This window comes from Astatotilapia calliptera, chromosome 20, assembly GCF_964374335.1.
Source record: "Astatotilapia calliptera chromosome 20, fAstCal68.1, whole genome shotgun sequence".
Classification (NCBI taxonomy): domain Eukaryota; kingdom Metazoa; phylum Chordata; class Actinopteri; order Cichliformes; family Cichlidae; genus Astatotilapia; species Astatotilapia calliptera.
The window spans coordinates 16,413,863-16,432,334 of record NC_137441.1 but is presented as its reverse complement, the minus strand read 5'-3'; the positions used below and the strand labels follow the sequence as shown (position 1 = coordinate 16,432,334).

The following is an 18,472-nucleotide window of genomic DNA, read 5'->3' as shown; positions in this document are numbered from 1 at the left end:
CAACGCAACATTGGAGGAATTGTCCACACCTTTCAGCAGTGTGGCTGCTTCTGCACGACACGCTCTGGGGCTGATTCTGATCTGATGCAATCACTCACCTGATAACATCTTTTGCAGGTCGTAACATGCTCTTGGTTGGCGTGGACGGTCCTAAGGTCCCATGTGAGGAGATCCTTGTGAAACATCTGGGCAACCGCATGTACAACGTGAGCTACCAGCTCAAGGAAAAGGGAGAGTACATCCTGGTGGTGAAGTGGGGCGACGAGCACATCCCCGGCAGCCCCTACCACATCACAGTTTAAAAAAATAAAAAAGCAAAAATCCAGCTCTGCAGATTAGAATTGTACCACTGTTTAAAACGACGTTCTCCAGTTTAAGCCATCATTGTGTACAGCTCCACGTCCCTCCCATGTTACCAATGACTTCATCAGTGTTGCCCTCAGCCAGATTCCAGGATTGGATATTTTAAAATTCCATTCAAAGTTCAGTGCATTGAATATTCCTTTGTCTACAGTCAGTTGTTCCATTTTCTGTTTTCATTCTTCTGCTAAACACATTCAGTAAACTTGGGGACGAGAACGACGCACCTTTTTCATTATTACTGTAAGCTAGCAGTCAGTCGTGCCTTAGGCGATTTTCAGTGGATTTATGAGAAGCTAGTGTAGCGCCAGTAGAGTCTGGCCCCCTGCTTTGGATGGAAGTTACTGTTTACACTGGAGGAGTTACTCTGACATACACACAGTAAATAATGGATTCACTCTGATATGAGCTTCTATGAGAACACACACATGTCTGTTCATTACACCAGAGTGTTCATGATGCTCTGTTACTAACCCAGCTGTTTTACCTGCTGCTAGTGTGATCCAGGTTTAGCCACTGCTGTTCTTAGTAGGGAAGACGCATTTCACAGTAGCTTGCTCGTCATCCCGACACTGCTGCCTGGAAATGCCACTTCCTCGGTTTTTTTTTTTTTTTTTTTTTTTTTTTTTTTTTTTTTTTTTTTTGTGGAAAGCGTGCCATCAGTAATGGCCATCCATGTCCATTAGGTTGTAAGAACTCTGATAAAGAGCCCGATTCCCTGGCATGAAACGTGAGTGTGCAGTGACTCACTGCCTTGTATGTTAAAAAGGGAAGTTTCCAAAGTTGTACTTAACAGAAGGGCTGACAATGATGGTGTGGTTCATCGCGTCAGAGGGAGTGGACAGATGCTTGGTTTTTTTTTTTTTTGGTTTTTTTTGGCTCAGTGTTTTAGATCTCACCAGTTTCCCCTTCAGCAACACCCACCCCTCCCTCCTCCCCTCCCTTTGTCCTTCCATCTCCGCTCTGTCTAATCTGTTTCTGAACAAAAAAAAGAATCTTGTCCAAAATAAAAAGGCTTTAAAAATGATTGTAAGACAGTATTTTGATACACAATAAAGTTGTCTAAGTATTTTTCTGTCATTCTAATGGTTGTCTCATTTCTGTACATCCATCAACTCTCTTCCGCTTGTCCATTGTGTCAAAGTAACTGACGATAAAACAAGGAGATTTTAATTTTCTGGTGTGTGTGTGTGTGTGTGTTATATTAGGAAGTCACAAGCAAAAGGAGAACACACCATGGCACATTTAAACAAGGACAAATAATTTATTATTGAAGTAAACATCAAACAGACGCTGTCAGTTCAGCTCTAAGGAGCGGGCAATCATAATGAAGAAGTTTGAGTTGTAAGCTGCGATTCATACTTTTGGCCACCAGATGTCACTAAAGAGGCCTGAAACTCTTCGGTGCTTCAGAAGGCTTCACTCGGCCATCACTACATGTTAACACATCAGCCTTGATTAACGCAGAGTAGTTTGGACCCGGAAGCAGGGTTCATACGGCATCACTTAACAACCGGTTAGCTGTTTGGCGGCTGTTGAACTATTTTTGTGAGATTCTGGCGTTTCTGGCAACATACATTTAGGGTTTAATGGATCGAAATGAGATTATTCAAACTAAAATTTATTTGAATTAGGAAACATACTTTTAAACCCATCCCTACAGTAGCGGTTTTTGATATGGGTGGTGTCATGATATGAGTGAACAGTTGTTGTTTAAGGTGCAGTTCATGTGGAAGCCACCGGAGGGTGGTGTGGAGATAATAAAAAAGTGATGGCTAAAACCTAAGACGGTGTCATGTCTGCTCCCTGAAGTAATATCGTAACATGGTGTCAGAAGTGAACTGATAAGGCTATAGAAGAGTGTCGCACACATGGAAGGGCTTAAGCCGCCAGCTGGACTTGATTTGCTGCAAGGGAACCTCTCGGAAAATTGGAGACGGTTTCGGCAACGGTTCGAGCTGTATCTCGCGGCTACAGGAGGTGCTAGCAAGCCACCCAAGGTACAGTCTTCACTATTTCTTCACGTTGCTGGAGAGGAAGCGGTTGAAGTGTATAATACCTTCACGTTTGCGGAAAATGGTGATGAGCATACGCTGACGAAAATAATGGAGAAATTTGAGGAATACTGTAGCCCAAAGAAGAACATAACCTATGAAAGGTACAAGTTTTTCACGTGTGTGCAAGGGGATATGCCAATTAGCCAGTACATCACGGAGCTAAAGCTAAGGGCCAAGTCATGTGAATTTGGACAACTGCAAGAATCCCTCATCAGAGATCGGGTAGTGTGTGGAATTACATCGGATGCAATGAGAGAAAGGCTGTTAAGAGAAGACGATATTACTCTCGAAAAAGTAGTTCAGCTTTGCATTGCAGCTGAGACCACAAAAGCTCAAATCAAGCAAATGCATGAGGAGGATCAAAATGCTCAAGTCTCTGCACATGAAAGTAAAGACGTAGATGCAGTGAGACATAAGCAGACATGCAAAAAAGACAGACAAAGTAAGATGAAACTGAACGACAAAGACCAAGCAAGCACGTTTAATTGCAAACGATGTGGAACTAAGCATGCATTACGCCAATGCCCTGCTTATGGCAAACAGTGCAAGAACTGCGGGAAAATGAATCACTTTGCCAGAATGTGTAGATCGAGAAAAGTGCACACTGTCGCCGATGAAGCTACGGATCAGCAGGCAAGTCTGTTCATTGGAGCTGTAAATGCAAAAACACAGACACGAACAGATGAATGGACTGTAGAAATAAAAGTTGGCCACAAACCTGTGAAATTCAAACTTGATACTGGTGCACAAGCCAATGTGGTTCCCTACAGTCTACTACGAAGAATAGGAAATAAGCAAATGCTTAGACCCACAAATGTCAGGTTGTCAACATACACCGGAGACAAAATAGCAGTTAAAGGAAAGTGCACTTGGGCAGTGAAATACAAAAAGGAAAGTTTTGCTTTGGAGTTCATTGTCGTAAAATCAGAAACCAAGCCAATTCTGGGAATTCAAACATGTGAAGAAATGGGACTCATCAAGAGAGTGATGGCACTGAATAAAAGTGATGAAATGGACATCTTCAAAGAATTTGCTGATGTGTTTGAGGGGATAGGTTGCCTTGAGGGAGAACACACCATTCAAATTAATGATAGTGTGGCACCAAAAGTTCATCCACCGAGAAAAATCCCCGTCACTTTGAGAGAAAAACTCAAGGTAGAACTGGACAGAATGGAAAAAATGGAGGTGATTACAAAAATTGAAGAGCCTACCCAGTGGGTAAATCCAATCGTCGTTGTGGAAAAGGCTACTGGACGACTGAGAGTCTGCCTAGATCCACGTGATCTCAATACAGCAGTCATGAGAGAGCACTACCAGTTGCCAACAGTTGAAGAGATAACGAGCCGACTGGCAAAGGCCAAATACTTCACTGTGCTGGACGCAAGCTCAGGATTTTGGCAACTTAAATTGGATGAAGCCAGCTCTCGTCTCTGTACATTCAACACACCTTTTGGTCGTTACAGATTCCTTCGCCTGCCTTTTGGAATTAATTCAGCTCCAGAAGTATTCCACAGGACGGTGAGGCAGCTGTTTGAGGGGATTGATGGCGTCGAGACATACATAGACGACCTTTTGATCTGGGGAGAGACTAAAGTACAGCATGACGACAGACTGAGGCAAGTGCTGGAGAGAGCAAGAGCAAAAAATTTTAAGCTGAACAAAGACAAATGCAAGGTAGGCCTGGAGGAAATTAAATACCTTGGCCACATCTTCTCGGCAGATGGTTTGAAACCAGATCAGAGCAAGATAGAGGCAGTAAAGAAAATGCCTACACCAGAGTGCAAAAAAGATGTGGAGCGATTTCTGGGTATGGTGACATACCTAGCAAAGTTCATTCCAAACATGTCACAACACACAGCGCCATTACGCGGCCTTACCAGAGATGATGCTGCATGGCAGTGGGAAGGTGAGCATCAGCACGCATTCAACAAATTGAAAACAATTCTTACTGAAGCTCCTGTGCTCAGATACTATGATGTACAGCTTCCAGTAACACTATCTGTCGATGCTTCTAAAAGTGGACTCGGTGCTGTCTTACTACAAGATGGCAAGCCAGTTGCTTATGCATCACGCTCATTAACAGAGACTGAACAGCGTTATGCACAAATAGAAAAGGAGATGTTGGCAATTGTGTTTGGTGCAGAGCGTTTCCATCAGTATGTGTATGGCAGAGAAGTGAACGTGGAGTCAGATCACAAACCACTAGAAGTGATAATGAAAAAGCCGTTGAGCAGTGCTCCAGCAAGAATACAGAGACTCCTAATGAGACTGCAAAAATATCAGGTACAAGTACAGTACAAGCCAGGAAGTGAAATGTACATCGCAGACACATTATCCAGAGCATATTTGCCAGTGACCAGCTCATCTGATAATGAGATAGAAGACCAGGTGCACATGGTAATTTCCAACTTACCTGTGACAAGTGCAAAACTAAAGGAATTCAGAAAGGAAACAAGGAATGATATGACACTGACTAAACTTACAAAGACAGTTCTGGATGGATGGCCAGAAACAAGAAACCAAGCTGCAACAGAAATCCAAGCGTATTGGAATTACAGGGAACAAATTTCAGTAGTGGATGGAGTTCTGTTCAAAGGAGAGCAGCTTATTGTTCCTGCAGCACTGAGAGCAGAAATGCTAAAGCGCATTCATGAGGGTCACTTGGGTATTGAAAGCTGCCGACGCAGAGCGAGAGAAGTACTCTTTTGGCCTGGAATGTCACAGAGTATCACAGAGATGGTGAACTGCTGTGATGTGTGCAGTACTCACCAGAAACGACAGAACAAAGAACCACTACATCCACATAGTGTTCCTGAAAGACCTTGGCAGAAGATAGGTGTGGACCTATTTACTTTTGACCAGCAGGAATATCTCCTCTTAGTGGATTACTATTCCAAGTTCATTGAGGTTGAGTGGCTGAAGTCAGACACAAGAAGTGCAACAGTTATCACTCATCTTAAGTCACAATTTGCCAGACACGGGATTCCTGAAACGGTGATTTCAGACAACGGACCACAGTTCAGCTCCCGTGAATTCCAAGACTTTGCAAAAGAGTGGGAGTTTTGTCACAACACTACGAGCCCCCACCATGCACAGTCAAACGGAATGGCAGAGAGAGGAGTACAAACAGTGAAACTCTTGTTAAAAAAGGCAAAAGCCGAGGGGAATGACCCGTATCTATCATTAATGAATCTGAGGAGTACACCATTGGAGGACATTGGAGCGTCACCAGCCCAGCTGCTAATGGGTCGACGCATAAGAACAAGACTTCCAACAACATCGCAAAGATTGAAACCCCACATGGTCACTAAGACAGTGCAGCAGTTGTTAGAAACAAGACAACAGAAACAGAGAGAATACTTTAACCAAGGAACCAAAGCACTTAAGCAACTGCAGGTTGGTGACACTGTCAGAATGTGGCAACAGGGTGTATGGAATCCAGCTCAGGTGACAGGTTTATCTGAACATCCAAGATCTTATGTTGTTCAGATGCCTGATGGACGGACATATAGAAGGAACAGAAAGTTTCTAAGGCAGTCAAGGGACAACCAAAACGTAACACAGCAAAATGAGTGTGATGAAACACAGGGACAAAGTGAGATGGACATGCAAAGTACAAATGTCACTCCCACAGAGTTTCCAAGTTCCCCACCCAAAACTGCGAGTGGACGTATTGTTTCCAAGCCCAGAAGGCTTATTGAGGAATAAAATGAACATTATGTTTTGAGCACATGCTGTGATTAAAAATAAAAAAAAATAAATAAAAAAAAGTGTTCACTAGAGAGAAATGTGAGTATGCCAAGAGGCATTTTTTTTCCTCCCTTTCTTTTTTCCCTCTGGTCATGGGCCTTGAGTGGTGTTGTGAGTTACTTTGTTGTTTGCCCCTGTTGTTGAAAAAAAAAAAAAGGGGGATGTCATGATATGAGTGAACAGTTGTTGTTTAAGGTGCAGTTCATGTGGAAGCCACCGGAGGGTGGTGTGGAGATAATAAAAAAGTGATGGCTAAAACCTAAGACGGTGTCATGTCTGCTCCCTGAAGTAATATCGTAACAGGTGGTTGCCCGGGGCATCGTGGTGGGGGGCGGCATTACGGGCATCGGCAAAAAAAAATATAAAATTGCTGGTTCTCATGCTCCCTCGACATCAGCCAGCGCATATTGGGAATGGCATAGGCACCGATCGGTTTTCTATCGCCCATTTGCTGGCAGTAAGGACGCCCTCCGTTTGCAAGGTGCGCCTGCTGCTTGTGGCACAGGGAGGAGAGTGCGGGGGATTCTCTGGCTGGCTGGAGCAGCATCTACTAACTAGGGCCGGATATCGTCACTGATTTCTAGAATCGATTCGATCCACGATTCGATTAAATTCGATTTGAATATGGGACATTTTGACAGTCAGAAATATAATTCTGATCAGTAAATTTACATACTTTTGTATCTATAAAAAGGAAGCTGGCACACGCAAGACTTTATCAAAGGTGTGAGCATCACAGCAGAGGCCTTTTTGTCAAAGTAGCTGAAGATAAAACAGAAAAACATGAAGGTTTTCCTGGCCAAAAATATTCTGCAGTACATCAAAAGCGAAAGAAAACCATTAATGAACATATGAACATTACCTCTGACGTTACAGCGGTTTTATTAGAGACATGGCTAAGCGTTTTGCATTTTGCATAATTTTAAAAAGTTTAAATTTGTTCAGTAATGAACCTCAGAAATAAGTTTTTCTTTTCAGAAGTATGTAAACGGGAAAAAAAACAGCGGCAGACAGCGCTGTAAACAACGGTAGAGGTGTGCGTAACAAGCAAGTGAATAATGCAGAAAACAGTACAGAGAAAGAGAGAGAGAGCTGTGCATGAAGTGTGGTGGAAGCAAAACAGTAAAAGTCAGAGGGAATTCATGACGATGTTTATGTGAAGCGTAGTTTGGATCTTCTTTTGCTGCTGGTTCAGTCAGTTTTATTTTTATTGTTTGGAGAGAGATAAAACTAACAGCTTCAGAATCAGCGCAAAAAGGGCGTGAACACAAAGCGCGGACCGGCCGAAACATCAGAATCAGCGAGCTGTCGGCTTTCAGCCCCGACCGTGCCCTCAGGTGAGAAAGTCACATCTCACTGATTCTGATCCGCGGGTCCGCGCTTTGTGTTTGTGTCTTTGTGCAGAATCCATGTTCCTGCTCACATTTACTGTCATAGCTGTTTGGTGGTTGTTAAAATTTTGTGAGATTTCACCTGAGATTCTGTCATTTCGGGCAAAATAAATTTATATTAAAAAAATCGATTCAGGATTTTAATGAATCAATTTCACGTTATCCCAGCCAGAATCGATTTTAATCGATAAATTGATCATAAAAACCCACCCCTACTAATAACCAACTCGCAAAATAAAACAAAATAAAAACAAAACAACAAACACGAAAACACCAGACATTATGATACAGACTTATAATTTTTTGAAATTCTATACCCGAAAAGTGAGCGCGAGAGCCCTCAGTGTGCATGCTTGCTGCTGAAGTCAAAGTAAACTTTATTGTCATCTCCACTACATACAGTCCAGTATATACAGAGACGACAAGGTTCCAGTTACAGCAGTGCAAGTAAACAAACAGTAAATATAAGAAGAGTAAGAAAATAAATATACACTTTAGGACTGGGGTAAAGGGATCAATAACAATTTAAAATTTATAATTTACAGTTTGATGATTTAAAGTCTCACACAACCCGTCGAAAGGGGAGGGGGGGGGGGCTGCTTCCAAATAGAGCACATATTATTTATAATGTTGTAAATCCAAGCCCATTATGTATTCATGATTTGAATCCTGGGTTGTGTGAAATCCCAGAAATAAACCTTAGACAAAGTGAATCTGTGAACTAAGGTGTAGGTCTATTAGGTTATGTTGTTGCGATCCTCGAGTTGGGGGATTTGTGTTCATACTGTAGTGCAAAATTAAAACCAATGTAAGATGGACAAGAAAAGTTCAAAGCCATCAGGTGCTCAGTTTAGAAAAAAGAGAAAAGAAGAGGAGGAGAAGCGAGCAAAAGATACAGGTGAGCAGATGTGTCGTTGGATTATGGCAGCTCATCCTGAAACAATCAGAGTCAGAATCAGAATACTTTTCCCTAAGGAAATAATGTGGATCGCCACTGCATCCCTATCCCTTAACCCCCCAAAATCCCATGCAAAACCTTCACCACAAGGTGGCAGTGTTTCAGCAGGATTTTACTGAAGGTGTCCGCGTTAACGCGTTACTGTCCAAGCAAGCACCGAGTGCGCTACAACGTAATGGGAAATTCACAGAGAAACTCGCGGATTCTTCCACTGACCGCTGCGGCACACCTGCATCAGGGTAAACCTGCTCCTGCTTTACAGGTGAAAATAGAGCGACAGGACCGCTAGTCTTTGACTTAATTTATTTTCTGCTGTGTTTTACTTGCATCTATTTGAAAGAGTGAGTGTAAACACAAAAAATATATATATTTTATGTGCTGGAATGTGCAGAAAATAGGTTTAAATATTAAACAAATTTCTTCCAGTAAGAGAATGTTGCATATAGTTAAATTTTTGCTTGATGCATGAAGTTAAAAGATTAAAACTAATAAAACAAGTTTTAAAAAGAGATGTTTCCATTTGATTACATTTTGTATGATGGATTATGTAGAAAAAGTAGAATTGGGCTGAAAGATCTATCACTTTATCACCTATTCAGGTTGTAAATCGTGTTTTTAAAAAGTAACTAAGTAACTAAGTAATTAATTACTTTTGAATATAAGTAATCAGTAAAGTAATGGGATTACTTTTTGGGGGAAGTAATCAGTAATTAGTTACTGATGACTTTTTTCAAGTGACCAACACTGCTTATTGCTAACTATTCTAAAACGGTAGTCTCTTCTGGCTCTCAGAATAAGTCGGTTATGTATAATAGTAACATAATTTTGAAAAAGCCAAATACCAGCTTGAATAATATTGGACAGACTGGATACTTACTATGGTTCCCATTTTGTAGTTCAAAGTGGTCTTATGCCAAAATAAAGCCACGCCCTGTTTTTACCTCTAACAAAATACTTTGAGGACTGACATTGTAGCTGTTTATTTGCATTCTTCTGATAGTTTAACTTTATAAAGTTAAACTATCAGAAGAACACCACTGCAATCGGGAAATATTTAGGTATTAATGTTTCTCCCAAGCTTGCAGATCTAACTAAATTAAACCATATCCCACTTTTAAAGAAGGTAGAAGGCGATCTGGCTAGATGGAAATGTCTACCCATATCACTCATGGGAAGGGTTGCCGCTATAAAAATGATGGTCTTACCAAAATTAAATTATTTATTCTCAATGATCCCAATCAACCGCCACAAGATTGGTTCAGATCTCTAGATTCATGTATGTCCAAATTCCTTTGGAAAAATAAACCCCCACGTATAAGCTTAAAAACACTACAAAAGACCAAGGATAAAGGAGGATTAGAACTACCTAACTTTCAGCATTACTTCTTAGCCAACAGGCTTCAGTTTATCTCAGGATGGCTAAAACATACCCTCTTAGATGAACCTTGGCTAGATGTAGAACAAGCACTTTGCAATCTAGAGATTTCAGATCTACCATTTATCAGCTCAAACATCCAACGACATGAATGCTTTAAAAGCATCAGCATCAGCTCTTCTCTGACAGCATGGTGGGAGTTTCTAAAATTGACGGAGTCTTCATTAATCCCATGCAAACGTACACCTATCTGGAACAACCCTGACATATTACAAAACAATAATATGATAAACTTTTCAGATTGGAGTGGTAAAGGAATCATATATTTAGAACATATACTAGAAGGAACAGAATTTATTTCATTTGACAGATTAGTTACACAATATGGGATCAACAAGAAAAGATTTTTAGAATATCAACAAAAATTAAATCCATAGTAAAAAAGAAATTTAAACCGGGTCAAGTTGAACTACAAACACCACCAAGTGTGGTTCAATTTCTTACTCTTAAAACCCCCAAATTACTATCCAAAATATACAGAATGCTTTCTAAAACAGATGAATCAATATCACTTCCTATTGCAAAATGGGAAGCGGATTTATCAGTTAACTTAGACCTAAACTTCTGGTCTCAGATTTGCTTAAAAACCTTTCATCTAGTTAGAAATCCCAGTCTTCAATTAATTCAATACAAAATATTACATAGAGTGCACTATACAGGTCATCGGATGTTCAAGATGGGCTTTACGTCTACCAACAACTGCTCACACTGCCAAACCAATTCACCGGACAATTATATCCACGCTCTTTGGTTCTGTCCACCAGTTCAGAGGTTTTGGCGCGAGATATGTGAGGACTTATTGAAGTGTCTGAAATGTAAGTGATAATGTCACTACAGATAAGAATATCGCCCATATGGTTTTCACTGCCCTATGCATAGCCAAGAAAACAGTCCTCATGAACTGGAAAAATAAAAATAATCTTAATTCTAACCAATATAGAAATTATCTATTAGATTACATTAGTCTCGATACAGCCTCTGCCACCACATTAGATCAATTGCTCTGGGCTCCTTTGATTAGCTCCATCACCTAGTGGAGGTGGGGGGTCGTGGTTTGGTCCCACCTTCGCTGTTGTGATTGGTGTGGGGGTAGGGACAGGCTTAGGGCGTCGGGGGGTTCCCCAGGAGCATTTTCCTTGGGGGCCTCAACCCGGGGTAGCGGTCATGGCCTATTAGGGGCTCTGTTGGCTCTTAGGTGACGGTTTCCTCGTGGCTGCGTGCAGCGGGGCTAGGGGAGGGTCTGTGCTGACGGACGTGGGTTACTGACCTGGTAGCCTGGCTGCCCCTGGGTGGGTCCGGGACGGGCGTGAGGTTCTGGAGGCGCTCCGTCTCTGGGCTGGGGCCCTGGCCGGGCCTCGGGGGCTTGGGTCCTGGTTGGTGTGTTGCCGGGGTTGTATGCGGGTATCTGTATGGGGGCCCGGCCCTGGCGCAGGGTGCCGCCAGTGTATCGATCCACCTGGGGGGCTTTTCAACTGGTGGGGGAGGTTGTTACACCTTGCAGGAGCTCTCCTCTCTTCAGGAACTCTCTCTGCAGGAGGGGGAGATACAGGAGAGGTGGAGGAAGATCTCAGCCTGGGTGTCTATTGCCTTGTGTAGTCTGGAAGATGAGTGGATGACGGGGTGGGTACAGTTTTCTCTGTGGTGGTGTCAGGTGGGCTGTCACAGGCTCTGTCCATCCGGACCGGGGCCCCCTTTCCCTGGCGGGTTGCGGAGTATGGGGGTGCCTACTGGGGTCAGCGGGGGAGCTGGCCCCAGGGAGGGGTCACTTGCCCCTCCCTTCCTTCCCTCCCCATCTCCAGCTGCCTCCCTCTTCCCGCTCCACCACAATCACCCACACATGCAGGGCCTTGGGGTAAAGGTGTGTCACCAGGGTGCTGTCAATGTCACAACTTAGACATTCACATTACTCACACTCTCATAACACATACATATAGGATCTTGGGGGTGGGCACGCTACACGAACTCCAAAAGACCATCAGGGTGTACACCTCACCCCTGGTGTTGTTGCCCACCTCTCAATTTTAAATACACGTAGACACTGAGGGCTATCAGGAGGGGGTATGCGCTTACCTGCTGCTCTCTGGCAGGTAGCTCCATGCCCTCCTGGGTTTTAAATGCACCTTAGAACACACATGCATCAACACTACATATGAGCGGGTGGAGGGAGGTTTTGGAGTCTTCTCTCACCCCCGTTCTCTGCGACCTGCTGGAGCGGGGGGCTAGGAGGAGGAGTTGGCCGTCCGACTAGGGTCTGGAGTGTGGGGCCTGCATGCTGCTGCGGAGTCGGGGTGGTCTGCTTCTCCCCCACCACCGCAAGGAAAAAGGGTAACACCACCTGGGTCTGGGTGCAGTTTCCCCCTCCAGGGGCAAGGGTACCTAGACCCGGTTCTTAGAGTACGCTTGGGGAGTGTGATTGTGTGTACAGTAGCTGTGTCCCAAAACGTCGGCTGCATCCTTCGGAGGACCCGGCCTTCGCAGTCTACGTGGGCCGGGTCCTTCAAAGACCGAGAAGGCTGGAAGTGTGAGGCTGTGAAATGGGATGATCTAGCCTTCAGATTTGCGTCACCGCTGTCTCGGTGGAGTCTAATAAACTTGCCGTCTGCTCCTTGCTATCTAAAATATAACAGGACACTGGCGTAAATTCTCGATCGTCTCACACTTCTGTTTAACGTTTATTCAGCTGTGTGAAGATGCCGGAGGAAGCCACTCGATGGATTAATAAAGTTTTATTTAATCTAATAATCTAATAACTTTGATCTCAGCCAAACCGATTTATTCCAGAACAAATAAAACACCCAAAAAAGGCAAACAATTACATTTTTAACTTATCTGAGTGACTTACGGTATATCATGTTTAACCTGAGTAGCGAAAGAGCGGGGGTCTGAAAACGATGAAGCCGGGAGTCCGCTGCTCTCGCCGGCTGGAGTGACCATTGAACCCCCTGGCTTGCTATCGAGCTGGTGGGTAACAGACGTCTCCGAAAACGTTGGCACACTTCTGCAAATATGCGATGTCTTGATAAACCAAGCAGATATTTGTAATTTACACAGCTACTTTCTTGCCTTAAAATATGTTAAAAGTTTATTTTGTGGCCCAGAAAGATTAATAAGAGTAATTTTAAAACTTAGTAGCGGCTGCCATTGTTGTCAGCTGAAATTTGGCTGGGCTATGAATTCTGGGATATGGTGGGCCACGAAGGACACACCCGACCCATCCTTCAAATTCGGGGAAATGAAGGACGCATTTATTGGCCGCATTTGAAGGAGTTGACGAATTGGGACAGCCTTCGTCGCCTGGCTGTGACGTAATCGGCCTTCAAATGCGGCCTCCGGAGGATGCAGCCGACGTTTCGGGACACAGCTATAGTCTCTCTATGTCTGTCGGTTGAGTGTTGAGTAATTGCATATGAGAGCATGAGGGTGGGAATGGATGTTTGTATCTGTGTGTGCCTGTATGTCTGTGTCTATATGTCAGGTTGGGTATCAGACGCCACCTCTCCTGGGACATCTCAGGCCCTCTAAGGCAGGGGTGCTCACACTTTTTCCGCATGTGAGCTACTTATAAAATGACCAAGTCAAAATGATCTACCCACTACAAAAATCCAAAACATATACTTATTTATAAATATATTGAGGATTCTTTATATCTACAATGTATATACATGCATAACCGCAATATCCAATATTTCACAACACAATTAACTATGTAAATTTTTTGTCATTACCTGAGTTTACTCTGATGACTTGCACTGAATTGAATCAGCCAGGGATGCATAGTCCGGACAGTAGCTGCTGACGGCCAGGTTTAAGAGAAAAAACCGAGAGCTAAAAATTGGAGTTAACTCGCTGACTAGCTTGTCAGTTTTACTACACTTCGCGCCGCTGTTTGCGCATGCGCAGCGACCTAAGCGTCAGAAAAAATCTGCTGTCATCTGACTGGCTTCCCTGTATCAATCAAGTGACGGGATGGATGATAGGCTGGCATCTATTTTTTTTTAATGCCATGCGATCTACCAATACTACCTTTGCGATCGACTGGTCGATCGCGATCGACGTATTGAGCACCCCTGCTCTAAGGTATGGAGGCCTATCTCCCCCCACCACTTCCCCTGCCAGTGGCAGACGCCCTCAGACATCGGTGCGTTGGTGGTTCTTTGTGTCCGGGGATGGGCGTCCAGGTACACACCGGCTCACTCCTTGGCGGCCGCTTATCGGGGCCTGGAGCCTGGGGCTCGCTCGGGCCACTTCGGAGGTGGGGTGCCCCCGGCCTCTCGGTCTGGGGCTCGGTCACTCAGGCACAGCTGGCTGCCGGCGGAGCTCACAGGCACGTCACTGCAACCCCCCCTGGCTTCTGCTCCGCGGCTGCTGAGTGACCCCTCATCTGGGACTCTCCTCAGCTCTTTCTGGGACAGTGGCGCGGTCCCCTCTGTTGGTCTTCCTTGGTCTCTTGTGTTCTGGGGGCCTCTGGATGTCTGGAGTTTTGATCTCCTCCATACCTGCTTCATGCCCTGGTGGACGGGGCTGTGGCTCCCCACACCCTCTAGCAGATCATTACATGAAGCAACCTTTTAAAAACGAACGCATCCATGCTCACAGGTGTACACATGGGTGCTCACACACACAAATTACACCCTTTTTGGCTCCTACCTCAAAGCACACTGTGCGCTGTCGATATTACGTGCTGCACAATAATGTTTAATATTTAGCATTTACTGTTATATTCCCATATATCATCGTGATGTTGTTTATTGTATTGCTCTCGTTTTCTTCTGCTTGTTTTCTTTTTTCTTTCTCAACAGGTGATCCAGGTGATTGATATATGTATTTTTTTTGTCTGCTTATTTAGTTGGTTTTTGTTTTTTTGCCCTTTATCCCCGTCCCTCTTCTCTGCTGTTTTTCCCCCCTCTTCCTTTCTCCCTTTTCTTTTCCTCATTCAAGTCTGTCCCGTATCTAGCAAGTGAAAATAAAAAAAATTCAAAAATAAACAATAAATGGTGAATCAAATAGACCATTACGGCAAGGCTGGGATGGTCAATTTGGTAAAGTAAATCCGTTGGGCATCTTTCCTCACCTTTAGACAATAATTCTGATGGCAAAAGAACCAAACAGGACAGGCAAAAAAACAAAAAAACAAAAAACGAGTGCGGGGGAGAGTGCACAGCAAAATCTCCAGTGTTAAATTAACACTAGAGAGTGTCTATATGGGTCCACACCTCTGAGTGTAAAATACAACACTGTTGAGTGTTAAATTAACACTTTTGACAGTGTTATATGTTTAAAAGTAACCTAGTCAGTTTTGAAGATTAACAATGGCTAACACTGAGCAGTGCTGATTTTCTAACACTGGAATATTTCTAACATTTTGAGTTATTTTCCAGTGTTAGAAATAACTCTCAGTAATGCCACAGTGATCATTTGATATATGGACCTGCAGCGGAGTTTAGGTCCAGACACGGCTAGTGACGTCAGACTGAACAACCGGATTGTAAACATCGCAGGTGGCTCTACCAGCACCACGTGACAGCTTTGTGCTGTTGAAACTGGGAAGTGCCGAAATTTACTGAAACGTACAAACAAATGGGGGGAAAGCATGTAAGGCAAATGCAGCTGTACACTTCCGACAGTTAGCTTGAAAGGCAATATTATGGTATGACCATCTTTTATTCTTGAGCAGGCGCCTGTAACAAACATGCCTGAAAATCTACAATTGTTTTTTTTGCTAAGTTTTACATTAGACAGACACTTCAGCAGTGGCGGGGGGGGGGGGGGTTATTGGGCTTAAGCCCGGGTTGTTTTTTCAGAAACCCGGGGTCTCTTGGAGTGTAATTTTTTCATAGTTAGATGCCTGGCTTACAACTGTATAAAACAAAAGACTACACACAGTATTCGAAGCACATAGTGCACCCTGTGGAAGTTTACGACTGTGCATAAATCCCCCCTAATATTGGTATGATCCGAGCTCAGGCACTAAGCGATTGAGCGAGGGGGCGGGGGGAGCTGCTGCCTGCGAGTGCGCTGTTGGAGAAACGGAGCTAGGCAGACAGAGGAGAACTGAAGTTTGACCAGGTATCAAAGCAAATCATTTGTACTGTACAAATAATGTAAATATGACGATGTATCACGAAAGATTGATATCAAGTGGGTCACTTAACCCATATTACGTTACTTGCTCTTCAAGTGAATAAACAAATGGCGAAATGAAAAGCCGAACAACAATGCTGTTTCTTTAGAGCAGTGGTTCCCAAACTTTTTTTGCTGGGCCCCCCTTTGTTTTACAAGAAAAATGTCCCCCCCCCCACACACACACACACACACACACGCACGCACGCACGCACGCACAAACACATTTTGTGTGGTGTTTGGTTATCTTTGTACGTTTTGTGTTTTGTTTTGTGCGCGATCAGTCAAGCGAATAACATCTTCAGCAGACATGATCTTCTTAAGATCGGAGTGAGTTACCGTGTGAGCGTGACCACGGAATTTATCCACTCACACAAAATACCAGAGGAAGTAGCGAGGAGACCGGGCGCTCCTTGGATTACTATTCCGGCGGGAGGGAGACGCAGACGGCGACGAGAGAGAAGGAGGAAGCGAGGCTGCCGGGCTGGCGTGCTAAAAAGGCTAAGGAGGAAGCCTTTCAAACCACCGCTCCCGAGTTTATATCTCTCGAATGTCAGATCCTTGGCGAACAAGATGGACGAACTAAGGTTACAAATAACAACGGACAATCACATCAAAAACTCATGTATTCTTCTAATCACTGAGTCCTGGCTGCATCAGTCCATCCCGGACTCTGCTATTGAGCTAGCAGGCTACACCGCACAGCGCCAGGATAGAACAAACAATTCCGGTAAGAGAAAAGGAGGGGGAATCTGCATATACGTGAATAACAGCTGGTGTACAAACACAGTGATCATAGACCGTCACTGTTCTCCGGACATAGAATATCTGACTGTCAAATGCAGGCCCATCTATCTTCCACGGGAGTTCACTGTTGTGGTAATAACAACTGTTTACATACCGCCAGATGCAAATACTAACGTGGCACTAGCGCTTTTGCACACGAACATCAACAATAAACTCAATAAATATCCTGACGCAGTGCACATTATAGCGGGTGATTTTAATCAGGTGGATTTAAAAACAGCTATCCCTAATTTCCACCAGCATGTGAAGTGTGCCACGAGAGGGGCTAACACCTTAGATAAAGTCTATTCGAACATCAAGAAGGGCTACAGGGCAAGACCCTTACCACATCTGGGCCAATCTGACCATTTATCCCTGCTCCTAATTCCTGCATATGCCCCAATCAGGAAAACTGCGTCGACCATCACTAAAACTATAACAACATGGCCAGAGGGCGCTTCTCAACAGCTACAGGACTGCTTTGACAGAACCAACTGGAATATCTTCCAACATCAAGACCTGGAAATGTTCACAAACAGTGTCCTCTGTTACATCAAACACTGTATAGACACTGTCACAGTAGACAAGCAGATCCGGGTTTACACCAACCAAAAGCCATGGATGACCCGGGAAGTCCAGCAGCTGTTAAAAGAGAGGAACAGCGCCTTCAGGTCCGGAAGCAGGGAGAGCTACAGCAGGGCTAGAGCCAACCTGAAAAAAGGCATTAAGAAGGCCAAGGCGGACTATAGGAAGAAGATCGAGAACCACCTGGAGAGTAAGAACAGCCGGCTGGTGTGGCAGGGTGTCCAGCAGCTGACAAACTACAAGTCCAAATCAGGTATGGCTGAAGGTGACCCAGCATTGGCGGAGGAGCTGAACATCTTCTTCACACGCTTTGAGGTCACTGTACCCTATGCCTCAGAGGAACAGCTACACCATACAGCCCACAGCAGCAGTACCATCATCACTCTGGAGGAGCATGAAGTGAGGCGCACCCTGCGGGCTGTTAACCCGAGGAAGGCAGCTGGCCCAGATGGCGTACCAGGACGTGTGCTGAGAGACTGCGCAGACCAGCTTGCCTATATTTTCACCAGGATTTTTAACCAATCCCTTGAACAGTCAAACGTCCCACCCTGCCTCAAGACCTCCACCATAATACCCTTGCCCAAGAAACCTCATATCTCTAGCCTAAATGACTATAGACCAGTGGCACTAACCCCGGTGGTGATGAAGTGCTTTGAGAAACTTGTGCGTTACCACATTACAGCAGCCCTACCCAGCAGCCTTGACCCACACCAGTTTGCCTACAGAGCAAACCGATCGACAGAGGACGCCATAGCAACAGCACTCAATGTAGCATTAACACATCTGGAGAGGCAAGGAAGCTATGTGCGTATGCTCTTTGTGGATTATAGCTCGGCATTTAACACCATTCTTCCATACAAACTGGACGCCAAGCTAAAAGACCTAGGGCTTCCTCACAGCACCTGTAAGTGGATCAATAGCTTCCTCACCGACCGCAGACAGAGAGTGAGAGTGGGACGTTACACATCTCCAGCCCTAAATCTAAGCACTGGGTCGCCACAGGGCTGCGTGCTTAGTCCACTGCTCTACT

At 44.4% G+C, this 18,472-nt stretch overlaps 1 protein-coding gene across 6 annotated transcripts in view; it reads left to right on the top strand.

Moving 5' to 3' along the window:
• The window catches only part of flna (filamin A, alpha (actin binding protein 280)), a 43,912-nt gene extending 42,472 nt beyond the window's left edge, over positions 1-1,440 (top strand). For all 6 annotated transcript variants that reach the window (XM_080295466.1, XM_080295463.1, XM_080295465.1 and 3 more), the window contains one exon: positions 118-1,440. In XM_080295466.1, the coding sequence (XP_080151592.1) occupies positions 118-302 (185 nt within the window). In that variant the 3' untranslated portion in view covers positions 303-1,440. The remainder of the gene's footprint in view (positions 1-117) is intronic.
• The last annotated feature ends 17,032 nt before the right edge of the window (positions 1,441-18,472 follow it).